The sequence below is a fragment of the Macrosteles quadrilineatus genome, unplaced genomic scaffold (assembly GCF_028750875.1).
Source record: "Macrosteles quadrilineatus isolate MER2022 unplaced genomic scaffold, UCM_ALF_1.0 Scaffold_4__1_contigs__length_99947679, whole genome shotgun sequence".
In the NCBI taxonomy this organism is placed as follows: Eukaryota; Metazoa; Arthropoda; class Insecta; order Hemiptera; family Cicadellidae; genus Macrosteles; species Macrosteles quadrilineatus.
This window is the reverse complement of record NW_026542597.1, coordinates 71,323,431-71,338,368: the sequence shown is the minus strand read 5'-3', so window position 1 is coordinate 71,338,368 and position 14,938 is coordinate 71,323,431. Positions and strand designations below refer to the sequence as shown.

Genomic DNA, 14,938 nt, shown 5'->3' with positions numbered 1-14,938 from the left:
TTTGCTCGAGGAAAATCATTAGTTTACTCTGAAAACAGTCTTAGTATTGCAGATACATATTTCCATTTCCACACTCCACACTGCTCGCCTTTTCTACTTCCTTCACAACTCCCTACGTCTTGGACCTGTTTCCCTATCCTTCCCATAGCATTTTAGGATTGCAGATACATTAATGTAATTGCCACAGCCACAGACAGTTCCCACATTCTGCAGTCTGCAGTCTGCACTGCTAGTGCCAGACTGCCATAGCCATAGCACGCTAGTGGAAATGGACTGGGATGGGATCACTGAGTTATCAATCTAACTGGAGGTAGCACTGAATGTCAAAGATGCGTGTCGCCAGCCGCCATGTTTGCGTGAGGCGGGTGTCATGTCATAAGAAGCCATGTTATTGCTATGACAAGAAAACTCACTGCTATACCAACCTAGTTATAAGAAGCCATGTTATTGCTATGATAAGAAAACCCACTGCTATACCAACCTAACAAAATCAGCGACACGCTTTTGACAGACTTCTGCCATGGCTGTGCTACCTCCAGTTATAATTTTAGCTCAGTGGATGGGACTGGTACATTATCAAGTAAAAACCAAAAATACAAACATCAAAAACTCCTATTTCAAACTACACATCCACAGAGTACAGATTTTGCAGTTTGCTGGGCCTGCGCAAAAAAGCTTAAAAATATCGTTTTGACATGAATCGTATCGCTCTATGTGCCGATATAAATACAAATATCGTTTTAGGCGATACGATACGTATCGTTTTTCAAATATCGTATCGAAATATCGTATCGTCCCTCGCGTATCGCGATATTCCGATACGATACGATACGTATCGCACATCACTAATCAGTCTTCTGTTCTTTCCCTCATAGCCAGCAGAAATAATTTAAAGTTTAAACAATTTAATATTTTATTTGCATAGCTTTAATGCGCTAGCTAAGTATTTGTTTGAGTTTTGTGTAGTTTGGTAACTTAATATTATCAATAATATGACATCTATAAATTCAATTACAATTCTGCAGAGTGACTGGGATGATATACTGTGGTATGTTAGCCTATGATAGGCCTATTTAATGGTATTTACATGAGTTAGTTATATTAATCATCATATTTGGACAGGGACCGGAAATCCAATAAACTAGTTTTAAATAGTTTAAAAAGTTTGGGCACAGTTCCACAGAGAACCTGCGATATATCGGTAGAAGTATCAATAACTTATATTAGATTTTGAATCGGTTCAGTTTATCAGTTCTACAATATAAAATTTTGTTATGTATTGAGTTATGACCTGTTTACGTTTTTATTGATGTTTCTGTCAATATTCAACCAATACTCAATATTTTATGAAAGTTAACAAAACAAACAATAAGGCCTAGGCCCTAACTAAGTTTTTAAAATTTAACTTATTACAGTAGGCCTAATATAAGTTAATTACCACATAAGGTGTCTAACATTTATATTTTAGTCTATTTAATTTTTAGACGTGCAAATTTACCATAAAACTAAGGACAAAATAAACAACTTTAAATGTTTTATTGTTATTGTCAGACTGGGACAGTGGCGTCGTCCTGTAATCCAGCAACTAGGAGGTCACGAATTGTGGATATTTCCATGTGAGTGTTTTGCATGCATTGTGGATGCGATACTCCCTGGTGTGGATTAACGTCCGCACTAGGTAGTACCACAACTAAGTTATCCGGGGGCAGTAATATTATAATAATTAGACCAATTCCTTAATTACATGGTGAAATGTGGTTCGGATTCCACTGTAAACCGTAGGTTCCTTAGTTGCCAAATTGGCTGAATGGGCTAGGTCTATTAATTAAAAGCTATGTCTAAGGAACGTGTCGGCCTTAAGTCACTAAGACTACAAGATACCGCCACTCATCCTACCCTCATCTCCATTCATACTTGGCTTAAACCTAAAATACCGGTACCTACATTGCTATGGTCTCCATTTCAGAGTAAAGTATTAAGTTAAAGTATATTATTTACAGGCATATCACATGGTAAAATTAAATTCAATGTGATATTTATATCAAGCCATTTTAATTTATCTTAACCCGATAATGTATTGCAGGTTCTCTGTGGAACTGTAGCCAGTTTAAACAGTAGACAGTAGAAATAGTAGATGGGATATCTTATTTGATGAAATGTCGTGATAAATTGAAGAGAAAGACAAATTTTCTTAAGTTATGTAGGCCTACTAGGATGTTAAGTTATTTGTTACCCAAGAGTATTCCGCACAAACCCTGTGATATATATTATTCGGTTCTATATTAATATCACGCATAGATAATTAACTTGACCATAATATAATTACGGTACCTATACAAAAACATTAAAAAAGTTGTTTGTTTATTTTATCCTTTGTACGACTAAAAATGGAGGAAACTATAGATTTTTGAACTCTTATGAGGTAGTTTTGAACTCTTTGTACCGGTAGTTATGAGGCTAACTAAAATAGTTTTAGTTTTTTAAAAGAACAAAGCTTGATAAAAAAAAAGAAATAAAACATATGAAATTTACGGCAATGAAGTGAAAACAAGGATCAAAGAAGAAAACCAAGTCAATTGTAGGTATTTGTTTTGGCCTAAGTATGTTTTTTCCAAATTTTGCTTATAAGCTTATTGTTTGTTTTGTTAACATGTATAAAATATACCTATTTAGTTTTTGGTTTGAATATTGTTTGTTTAGTTTATTAAATAATAATGAAAAAGTACCTAGGCCATAAAAGATTGGCTCAATTTAATGTTTGCATTTATTAAACAACAATAAGATCATCACTAAATTCTACGTTTGAATAGAAAAAAAATAATATTTTGGAAACAATACATCAAACCGAATCAAAATGTATATAGCCTATATCAAAACCGACTGGTCCCATGTTCTCTGGGGAACTGTAACCTTTTTCAGGCTACCTTACGATTTTTATTTAATTTTCATACTTGCTTATTTTTTAGGAAATTAGAAGGAGAAGTATGGGTTGTCTATAAGAAGAAAGGTAAGTTATCAACATTGCCTGTAATAAAACTCTAAACATTTTACAACACCTAGGCTAGGCTCAGCCAAACAAATGGAACCTAACTTACAATCTGACACAAAAAACAACATCTTAGAGCTATGGGGAGAACAGGAAGGTGGAAGGTGTCTTCAATCAGGGGAGATTTTTCCCATTGTCTTGTATGTATTTCGTCAATGGAACATTAGACAATATTCCATTTCATCACAAGCCTTAAAGGGAATTATTTCTTTACTTAAAAAAATCAATCTATTAGCCTAGGTAACTAGTGTGACATGCCTCGACTTAAGTTATAGGCCTAATAATTTTAAATGGTCTCTAGTCAGGATTGTTTTTCACATTACCGTACTTCACCCTAGAAATAGAAGTTGGGGCATTATCATATATGTAAAATCCATCTTGGTGATTAGCTGGATTTGAACCCAGGACCTAGAGGACCAAAATAAATTGCTCTACCACTACACCAGATTGCTTCCTACCGCAACATAGCCTACACTGTGTGTTTTAAGGGTAAAATCTTTCTTAAAATGTCAATCACATGATTGTGTTGTATAAAAAATGTATATTTTTTAAAGATTATATAATAAAACTAGTCATTCTTCTCTAGATGAGAAAAGCATCCAAGGCAAATTGAGATGTGTTCAAATCGGCACTAGTGGTTTGCCGAAGATCACAGGCACGAATGGCTTTGCTGTGGAAAAAGTCGGCAAAGATTTCATTCAAGTCAAGTACAAAGACGCACCATTCACAAGCTTGTTTCTCGCTGCATCAAAAGTCTACTCTGGAATCCATAAAAAAGGGGTAAGATGTTTGGTAGCCTAACTAAGATTAAGATATTTCATTATCTTTGTTTTTTGTCTTTCTCTGATGTTCCTGAGGTACTTCCCTGTTACTAGAGTGGTAACAAAGAGCAAGTCAAGAATGCAGGTTTTGTTATCTCATCTCACTAGTCCCTATAGTGTACTCCATGAAATCCACAAGGGGGTTTTAAAAATTAACCTTGTTTTAATAAAGGACTAAAACGTTTGGAAAATTACGCTGTTGTAGTTATATTTTATTATTATTATTATTTGTAGTTATATTATTATTGTTGTTATATTTTACTATCAACTATAGTGGTTTATATTACCTTGTTACTCTACTGTCCAAAACAATCCTTTGTAGTTTGCTAGAGAGACAAGTCTTTTGCAGGGAGAATTAGAGAACTCCACTTCGAGGAATATAATGACGACTCGACATTTTTCTGACCTCATGATGTGCTTCTTAAGAAGCACAAAACAGCTGTTAGTCCTTGCAAACTACAAAGTATTGTTTTAGATTTGGACAGTATAAACAACTATAGTAAATCCAGAGGCCAATTCCATCATGAAATTTTACTTTCAACTGTTTGGTTGGAGATCAATAGTCATTCATACTGATTTAAGTAGTTTATACAAAAAGCTCAGCTGAATGACTAGACTATTGTTTTACGGTACTCTTTGTCATGAAGATAAAATGGAGAAGCTAATACCAATAGGTTTCTATTAAAATTATAGAATTTACGGGATTGATGGTATACTATAACGGTAAGCAGTGTATGAATTACATCAACTATGTGTCTTACTGGAGACAAGTTTCTCATGGAGTCTTACAAAATTCAATACCGTACTTGGTCTTCTCTTTATTTTTTCCTCTGATTACATCAGGTTGTGGGGTTTAATGTTGTCCTCATTTTCAGATTACATCACTAAGTGTATCGTCTAAAGGTCTGAGCGTCTCAGTTTGCAAGGACAACCAACTTTTAGTTTGGGATTTCAATCAAGGAGAACTAAAGGTAACTATACAGGGTGACAAAAAAGTCTGGAAACGGCTTGATATCTTTTTAACTAAATTTGTTCGAAAATTAAAACTTTTCACATCATCTTATATGTATGAAAACTACTTTTTGCAAGCATTACCATTTTTTGACCTTCACCAGGGGACGGCCCATGAGGAGTAGGTACATAATCTTTAATGTAAGCATAGATTGATATGCACGTCATTTTAAAGATCTGGTCAAGTGGAGTTCATTGCCGGAAACCGCGTCAAAAAAGGTTCATCCACTACAAAATGGCGGCAGTCCAAAGTTCTTGCGGAATATACCTGCAGAGGCCTTAGAATTGGTAAATACTCATATTCAACATTAGCCGGGAAATCTGAAACCCGTTTAAATTTGTTTCGAAGATTGAATAATATTAGTCTATGAGCTAGTTGACTTTAAAATACAGTTTCAGCTCTCAAGCTAATGTTTAATACGAGTATTTACCAATAGTAAGGCCTGTGCAGGTATATTCAACAAGAACCTTTGACAGCCGCCATTTTGTAACGAATCAACCTTTTTTGACACGGCTTCCGGCAATGAACTTCACTTGACCAGACCTTTAAAATGATGTGCATATCAACCTATGCTTACATTAAAGATTATGTACCTACTCCTCATGGGTCGTCCCCTAGTAGAGGTAAAATACCCCCGCCGCAGCAAACCTGCAGACTAAGCGAATTTCCATTAGCCTGATAGGATTTACACTAAAATGTCTCCTTAAAAAAATAATGATTGTTCTGTGGAACCTTTGATTGTTTCAAACAGTTTTGCTTATCAAAAATCCTCAAGTAATTAATATATAAAAAAAAAAAAACATCGCCACAAACAAATTGAGAACCTCCTCCTTTTGTTGGTAGTGGAGAAGTCGGTTAAAAATATCATATTTATTCCCTATTTAAATAGAATTAGTTAAACGAGTACTTAGGTTTGCTGCAACAGGGAGGGTAAAACGGTCGTTTTTTTATGTTAATAGGTTAGTAAGAAATTAATGTATTTTCCAAATTCGATCAAAATATGTTAATAAACAAGCAAACTACAACAGTTGACTTTTTCTCCATAAGAATAACATAGGGATTTTAAATTTACAGTTTTTTGGAATTTTCTCCGTAACCATTAGGCGCACAATAACGCGTCAATATACTTAATTATTTGTTTTTTTATGCTCTACAAAATGGTGTGAAAAGAAATTGTAAAATTTTGCGTTTTTAGGGTCAAAAATGGGAAAAACCTATTTTTACCCCATAAAACCCCCCATAAACCCCCGTTCCCATAGTCCGATCATGCTGGTTCGCGAACTCGTTCGAATAAATGTAGGTTTACACGTTTGTACTAAATTTCATCAAAATCGGATGATTTTTGCTCGAGTTATCGTGCTAACGGACACATATATATATATATATAAATATATATATATATATATATGAATTTGAACGGATGGTGTTTTTGGCCTCTAGGGACCTCAAAACGAAAAAATAAATCGATACCGGGTCCAGGTCTTACCATGAGTACTACGGTAATAGCTTATTCCCTATATGGGAAATTCGCTAAAAATGATAATTCTTGGAAAAAGTAGTTTTTATACATGTAAGTTGAGGTGGAAGGTTTGAATTTTCTAACGAATTTAGTTAAATAGATATTAAACCGTTTCCAGACTTTTTTGTCACCCTGTATATTATCTAAGTGAAGATCAAGTTGTAGACCCTCATTAGGATAGTATAAAAAAAATCAATAACCATAAGCCAAAGGAGAAAGTTTTTAGCATAACGTTTTCTTATTAAAACATAACTGAAAAATAAAAACAACCTCAATTACAACAACAACTGAATCAAAACCCAATTAACAAGACTACAAACTAAACTAAGGTAAAAAAATCACATTACTCATCACATTAAGAAAATGCCACAAGCTACTAAACCTATGTCCCTACACCATCATAAGCATTTGGTGAATGTGGTGTGTGACGGTAAGCACATTTTGGCACATCTTTAAGTGAGACTGGTAGATACTGTATTTACTGATGGTAAATTTTTTCTCATTAGCTCTGTTTAACCCATTTGCATCGGATGACGTACCAGTACGTCAAGTCAGTGATGTACAGTATCACGGCTGACGTACTGGTACGTCATCCATGAAATTTGAAAATTAGTTTTTTTTTTTAATGAACCATTTATACTTTTACAATATATACTTATAATATTTAAATTTGTTTATCAAAATATTATGTTCCTTTAATGATTTCATATTTACGTAATACAGGCAGCTATTTAACTATTTTTATGAGAAGTATGAAAAATAGTGAAAACGTGTGCTAAATACATATACAAATAAAATATAAAATTTTATACCTATACATTATATGTTTTATATTATTTTCAGCTATAAAATAAGTTACTATAAAACAAAATAAAAAATAGTCTAATATTTTTTCAGGCAGGTATATGTATATATTTTTTTGAGAAATACCTATATAAAATAGTGTAAACATATCCTAATCCTAAATACATACAAATATACATAAAAAATTCAAAAAAATATAAAAATTTAAATTTTATTATTATTTTCAGCTATAAAATACTATAAATCATAATAAAAAGTAGTCAAATGCCTATTTTATTATTTTAAATGTTTCAGTGATACTGGGAATTTTGGTAAATAAATAAAACGGTGCAAATGGGTTAATGAGGTAGATCTTAGCTACCTATGCTACCTATCACAACGTCAAGGTAGCCAAATTGTTAAAGATCTCAACTTCAAACATGAAGTTCGCTAATTCAATTCCATGTTCCGGATGCAGATCCCATTTGTCATTGGGCTGTCAATAATTAATTATGCTGTCTAACAAAAGGTTGATGTAAGATAGAAGACAGGGGTAAGTACCTTTTCCGTACAAAAAAAGTAAAAAAAAAAAATCTACAAGGTTAGGCTCGTCACACATTGCGTCCGGTCCAGTAAAATCGGATCGCATGCCGAATCAGGTAAATTCGAAAACCATTAATTCACTGCATCCGGTCCGGTGCGTCAGGTGCGGTCCGGTAAAATTATTTCGGTCGAGAAGCGATAGGCTTCCGGCAAGCTTCCAACGCCGGTGAGCTCGCGCATGCGCAGACGACTTCTACTCACCTCGTGACAGTGACAGTAGCAGCAGACGTGGTTTTGTGGTTATTGTTTACGCTATACGACTTGTAACAAAATGTCATTGGAAGGGAAACTGATTGTGCTAGTACAGGCGTACCCTGTGCTATACGACCTAGGCCATAAGGACGTTTATACTGTGCACCCACAACCTCTTCTGTCGCAGACGCTCTTCCTCTTCCGAAGCAAGAGCTGCTGCAACTACGAAGATCTCTTCTTCACTGTAACTGTCACTCATTGCTTTAGGGAAATTTGGTTAAAACTAACTACTGTATGTTGTTGGTTAAACACTTCTTCAACTCACAATACCGCTGTCCTCGCATAGGCTCAGACTGGTCGCCGGAACTGGAACGCCTGATGCAGTGTGTGAAGATTTGCCTCCGATTTTACCCGACCGGACGCAGTGTGTGGCGAGCCTTAAGGTTATTTTTATCAATGTCTAAAAATGTCGTTTGGATCTCTAATAGTGCTCAACAGAATCCCATTTCAGGATGCTTCAGTGATGGATAAGTTAGTCATTATAAAAGTAATTATAAATTTTTGTGCAATTAGCATTTGTAATTATTATTTTTACCATATAGTATCACAGAAAGTTACTGTTGACAGTGCACATTGTCGGGCCACGTTGGGGATGTATACAAGTGCAAGTTCTTCCCGAGCGGGGTCGTGGTGCTGTCTGGTGGCGCAGACATGCAACTAAAGGTGTGGTGTGCGATGACTGGAAAATGTCCAGTAACTCTCACAGGGCACACCATGGCTGTCACCGACTTTGACTTTATAGACAAGGGAAAGAATATCCTCTCTGTCAGCAAGTAAGTGGCTTTAGTTCTAGTAACGTGTCTGTCCGAGTACATCTTTCTTCATGCTTACTGCTATGACCACTAATACCCTAGCTGGTAGCCTACTTGGCCTCGCAAACATGTTGTTGCCGATTCTCTCAGTCCCCCGAATCTTCCTCTACAAATCTCATTGTTTCCATATCTTTCTTCATATTAGTAGGTAGTAAATAAAAATGTAAATTTTAATTGATGATTTGATGATGAAGTAGATTTACTTTTGTTGGTCTTAGTGTGATAAACTACCATACCACATTGTTTTAATTTCTAACCACATTTTTAGAATCTAAGTAAACAAACGTATTTTTTAGCGAATTTTCCATATAGGGAATAAGTTAATTTTTGGTTTAAGGTTTTGTAGATTTTAGGGAAACTTTCTGTAGAAACCTATCTGAATAAGGTGGTAAAGGAATTAAAATATGAAATAGTCCTTTACTGTGACAAACACACCTTGAAGGACAGTTCGAAAATAGCGATATTGTCACAGTAAGTTATTTCAGATTACTGTAATAAGCCTTGGGTTTGACAGCGGGTTTTATGAAGTTTTTAGCTGTACATTTTGACCAAAAATAATCTGCTGCCAGGTTGATCACCCCCCCCCCCCCAATAATTGTAGATGTATAATGCTAACACAAGGTAATTTGACAGCACATTATTACTGTATTTTATAGAAACACCTAGGTGATATCCTTGATGATTGAGATTTTAAGATACCTCAGAAATCACCTTGCTCCATTATTCCAAGGCAACACTTAATAAACTGGCCGTAATGCTCCTCCAGCATGACGTCATCATAGGCTTGTTTTCTGAATCTTTTCTTGGAAAACAAAAATATAACTTTTATCAGACAAACGGCAAACATTAGGTCATTGCCATCGCCTATGATAATGTCATGCCAGAGGAGCATTACAGTTTATTTAGTGTTGCCTTGATTATTCCCTGCGATCATATCCAATTTAAAATATGTACTCAAAGTAAGTATTTCATGGCCTTAGTGAAGTGTTTATGTGATGTGTAGCTACTTATAGACTTGGATCAGCTTTATGCATAGTCTTTTCTCCCTTCCATTCTAGTCACAGTTTACTGTTTTGTCACAGGGACGGGACAGCCAAGTTATGGAGTTGTAGTGCCGCGTGCTGCATTGCAGACATTGCCAAGCTGAGCTCCACAATCAACTGTTGCCACGTGTTTTCTGCTCCGTTCTTGTCTCTCGGTGTACCTTCGGATCCACCCAGTGAGTATTTTAGTGAAGGTCCAAAAATGTTTAAATTATAGATTGGAATCAGTTATCTTCAGTTTCCATAACCAATGTTAGTACAATTATTATGTTAGGATTTACCGTATTCATCTTTTAACTGTAAGTCTAGAATATAATTAGCTTCAGTGATAATTAACAACATTTAGTATGTGTCCAAGCACTTTTAGCGAATTTCCCATATAAGGATTTTTTTTTTGTCAAATGACGCTAGGCACGAGTCTGGAATTGTTTTTTACATTACTTCAGGCTAGACCTAGGGGTTGCGGCATTATCACTTAGATAAAATCCATTGGTGACTTGACGGGGATCGAACCCAGGACCACAGGGACTGAAGTCCCGCGCTCTAACCACTACGCCAGCTCGCTCCCCCCCACATAAGGAATAAGCTATTACCGCAGTGCTCATGGTAAGACCTGGACGCGGGACCGAGGCCAAAAACACCATCCGTTCAAATTCATATATATATATATATTAGGGATGGTCAAGTCTCGAAATTTCGGGAAATTTTAAATCTCGTTACACGAGACGAGATTTCTTTTTGGCCAAGATTTTTATCGAGACGGGAATAAAAAAAAAAAATTAAAAACCCCTGCAGAAAGTCAATGCAATAGGAGCGTGTTGTAGTTGCGTTTCCTTTGCGAAGGCGTTCTTATTTAATTAATTCTTTAAATGTAAATATTACTTTAATTATTTTTATAATATTACTTTAATAACATTTGAGAAGTTTTGTTAAGTGTAAGCAGTGTGAGGAATGTTTTATTACTATAAAAAGTCAAAACAAGTAACTATTTTATACAAATTAATATTGCTTTTATTTTATGATTTATTTTATTTTAGGATAAGTTGAACTCTATCCTAACTGATATCACTATGTTTCCTAATCGTAGGCATTTTTAATAAGTTAGGCGTGATTAATAAAAAAATGTTATGCTGATGTTTTTTAATAAAAGATTGTAAGTATTCTTGCCTATTATCATTATTTTTGTATTTAAACAGTCATCTAACAATGTTATAAAATCAGGTAAAAATTTTGAACGTGCATTTCCCGTTGTGTATGAGAAGGGAAATCCCGTCTCGATCTCGTCTCGAAATTTTATGAGAAATAAAAAATCTCGTCTCGTCTCGTCTCGAACTAAAAATCCAATCTCGTCCATCTCTAATATATATATATGTCCGTTAGCCTTGATAACTCGAGCAAAAATGATCCGATTTTGATGAAATTTAGTACAAACGTGTAAACCTACGTTTATTTGATTGGGTTCGGGATCCAGCATGATCAGACCATGGGAACAGGGTTTTATGGGGTAAAAATAGGTTTTTCCCATTTTTGACAAAAAAAAATTTAGCAATTTCTTTCCAAACCATTTTGTAGAGCTTAAAAAAAACAAATAATTTAGTATGAAGCGTTATTATGTGCCTAATGGTTATGGAGAAAATTCCAAAAAAAAAAATTGTAAATTTAAAATTCCCATGTTATTCTTATGGAGGATAAGTAAACTGTTGTAGTTTGCTTGTTTATGAACATATTTTGATCAAATTTGGAAAATGTTTTTATTTCTTACTAACTATTAACATTTTACAAAAAAAAAACAAAAAAAAAACAGTTTTATACATTTCAGTGTAAATCCTATCAGTCAAATGGAAATTCGCTTAGTCTGCAGGTTTGCTGCAGCAGGGGTATTTACCTATAGGTTCTCCTCAACTATAGAGGGATAGGCTCATAAAATTAGCCAGTGAATTTGTACCAAACATAATTCAAAACAAATTTTTACAGGTGAAGAAGAGGTTGAAACGAAAGACAAAGCTGTGCTCCTCGGCTGTGAAGACGGAAGTGTTCATTGTGTCGCGGTCTACAGCCGCAAAAAACTATTTTCTTTCAACTGCAGTACGGCAGTAAACACTGTAACTACACTGTCAACCTCCTATTTCATCGTCGGATGCCACAGTGGTGAAGTGTTCTTGTTCGACATAAAAGACGCAAAAGCTCCAATCGAAACGTGGTTTGAATCAAACAGTGCGGTTCTGTGTGTTGTGGCTTTCAAAGAGGAAGGATTCTTCTGTTCCCACGCAGACGGGTTGACGGTTTATCGGAATGTGAGACTGGACGATAAAAGGGTAGTTTTAACCGGACCAGACTGCGATCCTGTTTACGATATTTGTACGGACAATCAGTTTGTCTACACGTGCAGCAGAGATGCATTGATCAGGAGATATAATGTAGAACGGATCATCCAGCAATTTGTTAATGAGTGATTAAACTAGTTAAGGAGTTATTTGTTGTATCTTGACTGATTTATCCTTTATTTGATTGATTTGGAGACTAAAAATACTGATTTAGCCTGCTCTAGTTTTATAAAAATAATGTCATCTTCCAACACTGCAATAAAAATGGTAATTAGCCACAAATAGAAGAGAATAATAAGGTGAAATGGAAATATTCTACATCAATGGGATTAACAGTTCTGTGAGTTGTGGGTAAAAACTAAATAGCTACAAGTAAATATAATACATCTTTTATTGTCATCGTCATTAACAAAAGACCTTATTAGTTTGTTCGTTTGTACAAATAGTTTAGTTCTTATTAAAACATAACATTTAAATTACAGCACAATATTTTTATGCTAACAAACATTTACAATGGCGGTAATCTATAATAGTACAACAGTTATAGCTAAAACATAACATTACAAGAAGAGTACAGAAAAGAGATAAAAAATCTTGTTTCCACAACTAGGTTAAAAATATAATCTATATAAATATCTGTAAATTGCTCGTACTAAATACTACCCAGTAACAGCTTCAGTCCTACAACCTGTAAACCCGCATGAATGAAACAGTCATGGAAATAAGATTTTTTAACGGAATAAAGCGTACAAAAAATAAATCGTCATTTGTCTGCGATTGATAATACTTACAAAAACAACTCTAACCTAAAGTTTGAACAAATATTTATAGTGTAAAAAACAGACTTTGTGTCTGCAAATATTAAAAAAGTAACGCTAAAATCAAGTAAATGGAAAAATAAGAATGTCTTAAGTGATCTTCAAACTTAAGTAAGAACTGAACACAATTGACTAAATTAGGTTATGCTTCCTTGGATTTATAAATATGAAATCAAAGCAGCAGGAAAACGAATGTTTGTGTGATTTAATCTTCTCCAGACAAACCTTATACCATGGATCCACACAAAACCCAAGTCAGGTCACAAAGTTTCTTTAGGAATGAAAAGAAAATGATCATTCCACACAAACAGCGCACTCTCTGCAACGTAAAAAAAATCCTAAACTTAAAGATCACTAAATTGTGGCAAAGACACTAAATTGGCAGTACTGGAAGCCAAGGGACAACTCTTTGGAATACATCTAATGGTTAAGATTAATTATTTTTATGGCACGAAGCGGTTAGTAACAATTACGTGAGGCAGTTCAATACTTTTAAATTCATTGTTTCTATGTCCATATCGCTTTCTACGGTATATAAGTAAACTACTAGTCAACAAAATGTAATAAATTAAACAATATGGATAAAAAAACAATAAACTATAAAAGGACCCTACACAAATAATGAACACAAATTGACTCGGAGGTTGATGATTATTTTCTAAAGCGTGACTCGCTTTTATTTTCCAACATCTCCTCTTCCAGCATCTTCTTCGTCTTCGTAATCGTCCGAACTGAGGACATAAATATGTTAAAAGTTTACTAATGAAAATAAACAAAATATAAATAATAATGACAAATAATACAACTAAAATAGCAATATTTACAACTAATAACCAATCTTGTAAAAATATGTGTTATTTCAGTTATCTGTATAGCTTGAATATTAACAATTTCTAACATTTGCACCAATCCCCTGAACCATCAGCAATATACAGTCAAACGTTAGGCTATAGTTCGGCAGCTTAGAAAACGACCTGCGCACTAATGCTAAACTGCTGGAGTAGGTCACTTTCTAAGCGGCCGAACTATAGTTAAATATCAAACAAAGAGAACCCTGTTGTAAAAATTACAAGAGAGTAAACAAAGGCAGAAAAAGATACGACTCTTGACATCTGACATTTCTTTTGGGGGTTTTTTACACTTAACTACTAAATATTTGCTTCATTACTTCATAAACCATTGCTTTTAAAAACTCCCAAGAAAAATTGTATCGTTAAAATAGATGTTAAAATATTTTATGGCACTCAGCACAAGGTAACTGGGGCATTATTTTTACCCATTCTCAACTGAATAAAATAATACATAGGTGTAACAAATATTATGAACTAGCCTAAACGTAGTCAATATAAAAAAAATGGGCGACTTTATTCCAAATATCACACAAAGAAACAAAACAAATAAATTGGTGGTAAAATATATATACATCGGACTTGTTTGCACTTTCAAAATGTCAAATTTCAAACTATCTATAGTCAAGTGTAAGATAAAAGCAAGTAAATCTCCAGAGTTTAAAAGTTGCATTTACTTATTTGGAGTACTAATTCCCAATCACATACTTTGACAGTATATTTATTGCTTTTATATAACAGAATTACCGTATCTGGTTAGTTAATCTACTCACCTTAACATGTTGGTCATACTTCCAACATAATATAATTCTATTTATTAAGTCAATATTCATTATAAACTATGAATTCCAATACAACTCACAATAAAATGTTAAGCAGATTTTATTTTATTGCTGTTTATGGGTCATTTGTACTTACCAGACCAAGCAAATAGGCATAGTCTCTTAAGCAATAAAATAAAATAACCAAACAACCCATAGAATATTATAAATTAGCGACTAACTAAGGACTACGAAAAATAACTGAGAGTACTTAATGTTGTAACCTGTATTAGTCG

General features: G+C 34.2%; 2 protein-coding genes across 2 annotated transcripts in view; one reads left to right on the top strand and one right to left on the bottom strand.

The window, feature by feature from the left end:
- The first annotated feature begins 840 nt into the window (after positions 1–840).
- LOC128992477 (proteasomal ATPase-associated factor 1-like) lies at positions 841–12,508 on the top strand. The gene is made up of 7 exons (XM_054416066.1): positions 841–1,048; positions 2,967–3,007; positions 3,633–3,826; positions 4,743–4,838; positions 8,604–8,809; positions 9,931–10,067; positions 11,866–12,508. The coding sequence occupies exons 1-7, from the start codon at positions 993–995 to the stop codon at positions 12,342–12,344; spliced, it is 1,209 nt and encodes a 402-aa protein (XP_054272041.1). The 5' UTR covers positions 841–992; the 3' UTR covers positions 12,345–12,508.
- Positions 12,509–12,588: 80 nt separating this feature from the next.
- LOC128992711 (basement membrane-specific heparan sulfate proteoglycan core protein-like) overlaps positions 12,589–14,938 on the bottom strand; it is a 385,028-nt gene continuing 382,678 nt past the window's right edge. Inside the window, exon 77 of the mRNA XM_054416431.1 lies at positions 12,589–13,764. Coding sequence (XP_054272406.1) covers positions 13,710–13,764 — 55 coding nt within the window. The 3' untranslated portion in view covers positions 12,589–13,709. The remainder of the gene's footprint in view (positions 13,765–14,938) is intronic.

Coding starts and splice junctions, on each gene's coding strand:
- LOC128992477 (XM_054416066.1), top strand. CDS start 993: ATGACATCTATAAATTCAATTACAATTCTGCAGAGTGACTGGGATGAT. Junction 1,049..2,966: donor GACTGGGATGATATACTGTG/GTATGTTAGCCT, acceptor CTTATTTTTTAG/GAAATTAGAAGGAGAAGTAT. Junction 3,827..4,742: donor CTGGAATCCATAAAAAAGGG/GTAAGATGTTTG, acceptor CCTCATTTTCAG/ATTACATCACTAAGTGTATC.